Below are 6,000 nucleotides of genomic sequence, written 5' to 3' on the forward strand. Positions count from 1 at the left end.
TGCATATTGGAGAACATAGAATAAGAGGCACTGTAAATGAGGTGGTGCTGTGTTTAGGGATGTTTTTGCAGTGCTTTCTAACAGTTTATGGTTAGTTTCTATTGTTAACTGTTTCCCATAAATGTAGTCATGGAACTTTATACACCCATGCTGCATTGCAAATGCTTCCTCCTCAATCTGTGGATATCTCTGTTGAGATTCTGTTAGTGCCTTTGTGGAATATGCTATAGGGCATTCCTCCTGCAACATCACTGCTCCCACGGCATATGAACTAAAATCTATCGATAGTGTTACTGCTTTATTGACATCATAGAATGCCAGTAATAGAGCTTTCTTCAATGCAGTTTTCAGACTATTAAAAGCATTTTGTTGCAGTTGGTCCTAGTTCCCGGTCATGCCTTTTTGAAGTAGTGAATGAAGAGGTTCAGTCATAGAGGAATAGTTTGGAATGAATTTGGAAACATAATTGGTCATGCCTAAAAATCATTGCAACTCCATGATACTGGTAGGGACTTTCATACTGTTGATAGCTTTGACTTTCATGGGGTTGATCTGGACCCCTTGGGCACTAAAGATATGACCCAGAAAGTTTACTGACATTTTCTCAAATGCACATTTTTCTTTGTTTAACTTAACACCCTGCTTGTACAGGTGGTATAATACTTCATTGGTGTATTTATGTCAGTCTGGTATAGTCTGTCCAGATCAAAATGTCATCCATAGAACACTCGGTGTTTTGGCAGCCAGTTGTACACAAAATCTATGATACAGCCAATACCTCTAAAAATATTATCTGGCACTGCAACTTTAGGTTCAACAATTTCTACTCAGCATACAAGATTGAGCTTTTTGCAGGTATCTTTGCCTAGCAATGGAGAATATTTGCCTTCTATGATTGGGCAAATTGTCTTCTATGTAATTCTTCAGTGTAGACAAGTTACAGTTGGACCATTAAAAAAATATGGACCAACTGTTTCTAACTTAGAAACACCACACTAAAAATTGAACTTAGGAGAATTCTGTATGTGCCCTCTCAGTTTTTGCAGATTCTCTGTAGCTCAAATGAGGCAATTGTGTTTACTAATTTTTCCACCAAAATGAAATATGGCTTTACCTGAAAAAGTATAGAAACTGAAGAATCTATTTGTAACATTTCCATAAAAATGCCATCTTCTATTGCAACATTTCTATTAGCATTTGAATATGGTATGGCTTCATTCCTAAATCAAACTGGAGAGTTCTGCAAAGTGATCATTGAGCGAAACTGGTTTTTAGTTCTAATCTAGGAATTGATTTTTTAGGCTGTTTAGGATTGTTCCTTGAACACAAAACATTTTATTTTCCATTCTGTCATTTTTAGGTTGTCCACTGTTCCACTTGGTCATTTGCAATAGACCATGTTTCTTTAAATTTCTTATAAATGTGATGAATAGTTAAATTATTTGAAGGATTCTTGTTATATCACTTGTGGATTTTTTTTCTCACTACTGATGATCACTACTAAAGACTCATCTATGCTGCCAACTTTTTTTTGTCCATATTTAATTATGTAGCCCTGTTTTATCTGAAACTGAAAAATGTTGACTGAATAACTTCATATCATTTGGCCATTTGGTTGTAACATTTTTTTCTCAACCCGTTATTTGTGTCACTCCTTTGAAATTCATCTTTGACCTTTGTCACTCTTTCATTATATTACTTCTTTGATATACACACTGTAAAATTATAATATTTATAAATGTGAGACAAGCAGGGAGTCATGACAATCCCAATGACCACTTACTCTGCACAAGATCTTACGATCTGATCTCTAACTTTTAAGGAGGGCTTTAAAAGTTTTTATAAGGATCTAGATTGTGAGATCAGATCCACGTCAATAAGATGATTGTAACATAATGAATGAGATATAATGAATAAGATCGTTTATATAACAATAAATTTAATATAACTAAACTAAAGAATGAATACAAAGTAAAATACACAAATGAATAAAAATACATTAAATGGATCTATGTATATATGTCTCTTTAATCCGAAATTAAGTTCGGTGGACTATCATTACAGCTTTCAGGTTAGACACTTCTCTTATTGTTTCCACATATGCATTTCAGATAATAAAAGAAGTGTCTAACCTGAAAGCTGTAATGATAGTCTACCGAACTTAATTTTGGATTAAAGAGAGATATATACATAGATCGTAATAACAGCTACCAAAAGTGATATTTACATTAAATGGAGTTACCAATATTACATTCGGGACTTATCCCATAAAGAGATCAAACTATCTGACTTAAATCTCAATTTAACCTAATTGCACAAAACCTAACATTTATGTGCAGAGAGAGAGTTCACATCAATCTAACAGATTATACTGCCTTCACAATTTCCTTAAGTATCTTGTATTTGAACACTTATTCAGGATCAGGGAGACGTTTAGGAATCATAACATCTATGGATGCACTATTTCAGTATGGTCGACATCTATGTGGTGGTCCTCCTATCTTAGAACGGCCTTTGTCATATGTTATATGACAAGTACTTCTTTCGATGAACTATCTCTTATGGCATGTTCATACCTCCTTGAACTGCCAGGAGTGGCGGAAAAAAGTCCCTTTTACACAAGTCGACGGCCTAACAGACAACCAAGTCTCGTGTCTGGCCGCTTCTGACTCAACTTCCAAGTTGGCCGTAGGAAAGGAAGTTTACTTCCTTTCAAAAATGAAAGTATTAGCATCCCTTGTGTGAATTAAACTATTATAGTTATAAAATATTATTTTTNACTTCTTTTATTGTTTCCACATATGCATTTCAGATAATAAAAGAAGTGTTTAACCTGAAAGCTGTAATGATAGTCTACCGAACTTAATTTTGGATTAAAGAGACATACATACATAGATCATAATAACAGCTACCAAAAGTGATATTTACATTAAATGGAGTTACCAATATTACATTCGGGACTTATCCCGTAAAGAGATCAAACTATCTGACTTAAATCTCAATTTAACCTAATTGCACGAAACCTAACATTTATGTGCGGAGAGAGAGTTCACATCAATCTAACAGATTATACTACCTTCACAATTTCCTTAAGTATCTTGTATTTGAACACTTATTCAGGATCAGGGAGACGTTTAGGAATCGTAACATCTATGGATGCACTATTTCGATATGGTCGACATCTATGCGGCAGTCCTCCTATCTCAGAACGGCCTTCATCATATGTTATATGGCAAGTTCTTTCGATGAACTGTCTCTTATGGCATGTTCATACCTCATTGAACTGCCAGGAGTGGCGGGAAAAAAGTCCCTTTTATACGAGTTGACAGACTAACAGACGACCAAGTCTCGTGTGCAGCCGCTTCTGACTCAACTTCCAAGTTTGCCGTAGGAAAGGAAGTTTACTTCCTTTCAAAAATGAAAGTATTAACATCCCTTGTGTGAATTAAACTATTATAGTTATNGTGAGACAAGCAGGGAGTCATGACAATCCCAATGACCACTTACTCTGCACAAGATCTTACGATCTGATCTCTAACTTTTAAGGAGGGCTTTAAAAGTTTTTATAAGGATCTAGATTGTGAGATCAGATCCACGTCAATAAGATGATTGTAACATAATGAATGAGATATAATGAATAAGATCGTTTATATAACAATAAATTTAATATAACTAAACTAAAGAATGAATACAAAGTAAAGTACACAAATGAATAAAAATACATTAAATGGATCTATGTATGTATGTCTCTTTAATCCGAAATTAAGTTCGGTAGACTATCAATACAGCTTTCAGGTTAGACACTTCTTTTATTGTTTCCACATATGCATTTCAGATAATAAAAGAAGTGTTTAACCTGAAAGCTGTAATGATAGTCTACCGAACTTAATTTTGGATTAAAGAGACATACATACATAGATCATAATAACAGCTACCAAAAGTGATATTTACATTAAATGGAGTTACCAATATTACATTCGGGACTTATCCCGTAAAGAGATCAAACTATCTGACTTAAATCTCAATTTAACCTAATTGCACGAAACCTAACATTTATGTGCGGAGAGAGAGTTCACATCAATCTAACAGATTATACTACCTTCACAATTTCCTTAAGTATCTTGTATTTGAACACTTATTCAGGATCAGGGAGACGTTTAGGAATCGTAACATCTATGGATGCACTATTTCGATATGGTCGACATCTATGCGGCAGTCCTCCTATCTCAGAACGGCCTTCATCATATGTTATATGGCAAGTTCTTTCGATGAACTGTCTCTTATGGCATGTTCATACCTCATTGAACTGCCAGGAGTGGCGGGAAAAAAGTCCCTTTTATACGAGTTGACAGACTAACAGACGACCAAGTCTCGTGTGCAGCCGCTTCTGACTCAACTTCCAAGTTTGCCGTAGGAAAGGAAGTTTACTTCCTTTCAAAAATGAAAGTATTAACATCCCTTGTGTGAATTAAACTATTATAGTTATAAAATATTATTTTTCTATTCGAGATTAAAAGATTATTGTTCTAAAGAAATTATTCATAAAAGAATAATTTCTTTAGAACAATCCCTATCCATAAGGATTCTCATATAAATATCACTCAGATGATATTACATCTAAATATTTTTTGCTATATTAATTTAAGAAAATATATTGTAGAAAATAGAAATGCATATACTCAAACTTAAGTGTAGTGTAGAATGTGAATCACTGCTTGTCAAATTTTGTAGAAAAGCATTGATGACATGGCAATTAGTTATATTTGTGAATTATGATTTTTATTTATTATTATTTTAAGTTGAAATTATAACATTTCATATGGAAATAGATATATATATATATATATATATTTTGGTATATAATTTGGAAGGTTTCATTCTATGTTGAAAGCTACGGAAGTTTTATTATTACAGTTTATTGACTTATTGTTAATGATTAGATTTTTGTTACTTTTCAATTAATAGCAGTTAATTAATTAATTGGTGATTTTACTGAAAAATACACATAAAAATTGTTATAATACTTCTCTATGCAAATTCTTGTTTGCATTAACCAGAAAATGCTGTGTCAATCACTTGTTACTGTTTATCGTATCTAGGGCTTTAAAAGGCAACTATTTATATCATCACGTATGATCTGTAAGTAATCTGGTAATTAGATCTTTGGTTAATTAAATATTAGGGTATTGTTTATTAATATTTTATTCCTGATTATAGGCATTGAATTAAATTCTGAGCCTGTTTTCAAAGCATTTCCATCCTGGTCTTCAAATAATTCAGTTCAGATAAATATGTTGAAAAAGCAGAACTCTCTAAACTCAATTGAAAGAGTTACAGATTTTAAATCAGTAAGAGAGAAAGAAGATCCTAACTTACAGAATATTTTACATTCCACAAATAACAATTATGAAAATGATTTTTATGATATCAGTAAATTCCTGGATGATATATGTATGCAAGATGAAAGTCGTAAGTTTTATTCTTTTTTATTTCTTGCTAACTCTAAAACTTTTGCAGGTTATAAGTCATATACAATGATGTCATGATTTATAATATATTGTATATAATAAAATTTCCTAAACCAGAGCCTGTACAAAACAGAAATTTGCCTAAATGGAAAATAAATCTTGTATTAGAACAGTTTCTTATGTAAAATAATATTGTAAACCAGAAATTTGTATAATGCAGAAATGGAAGTTTGGGTATTGATTGTGTAACATAACTCAAGAAAATGGAATTCATTATCTATAAACTAGCTTACCCATTGTGCATTGCTGCGATCTCAGAAGAAACGAAATTCAAGCCAACTCGTTATAATAAAATTCAATTTACATTTTATCATTTTTATTGAAACTTATTATTATTATTCATTTTCATCGGGAAAACATTTCAAAGTGTCGTTTCAATTCTATTTATTTATTGGAGTGCTTGTGGATACACGATATTTTTTTGTTTTTCCGTCTGGTGTGTACACGAATAAATCAGAAGGTTTTCCAACGC

The 6,000-nt window shown here is 32.5% G+C and overlaps 1 protein-coding gene across 1 annotated transcript in view; it reads left to right on the plus strand.

Annotated features, from left to right (window-relative positions):
* The window catches only part of LOC111622835 (nuclear factor NF-kappa-B p110 subunit-like), a 95,167-nt gene that overhangs the window by 73,905 nt on the left and 15,262 nt on the right, over positions 1 to 6,000 (plus strand). Inside the window, exon 10 of the mRNA XM_023365259.1 lies at positions 5,218 to 5,469. Coding sequence (XP_023221027.1) covers positions 5,218 to 5,469 — 252 coding nt within the window. The remainder of the gene's footprint in view (positions 1 to 5,217; positions 5,470 to 6,000) is intronic.

Source organism: Centruroides sculpturatus, unplaced genomic scaffold (genome assembly GCF_000671375.1).
Source record: "Centruroides sculpturatus isolate CEXI.00-Female unplaced genomic scaffold, Cexi_2.0 scaffold39, whole genome shotgun sequence".
In the NCBI taxonomy this organism is placed as follows: Eukaryota; Metazoa; Arthropoda; class Arachnida; order Scorpiones; family Buthidae; genus Centruroides; species Centruroides sculpturatus.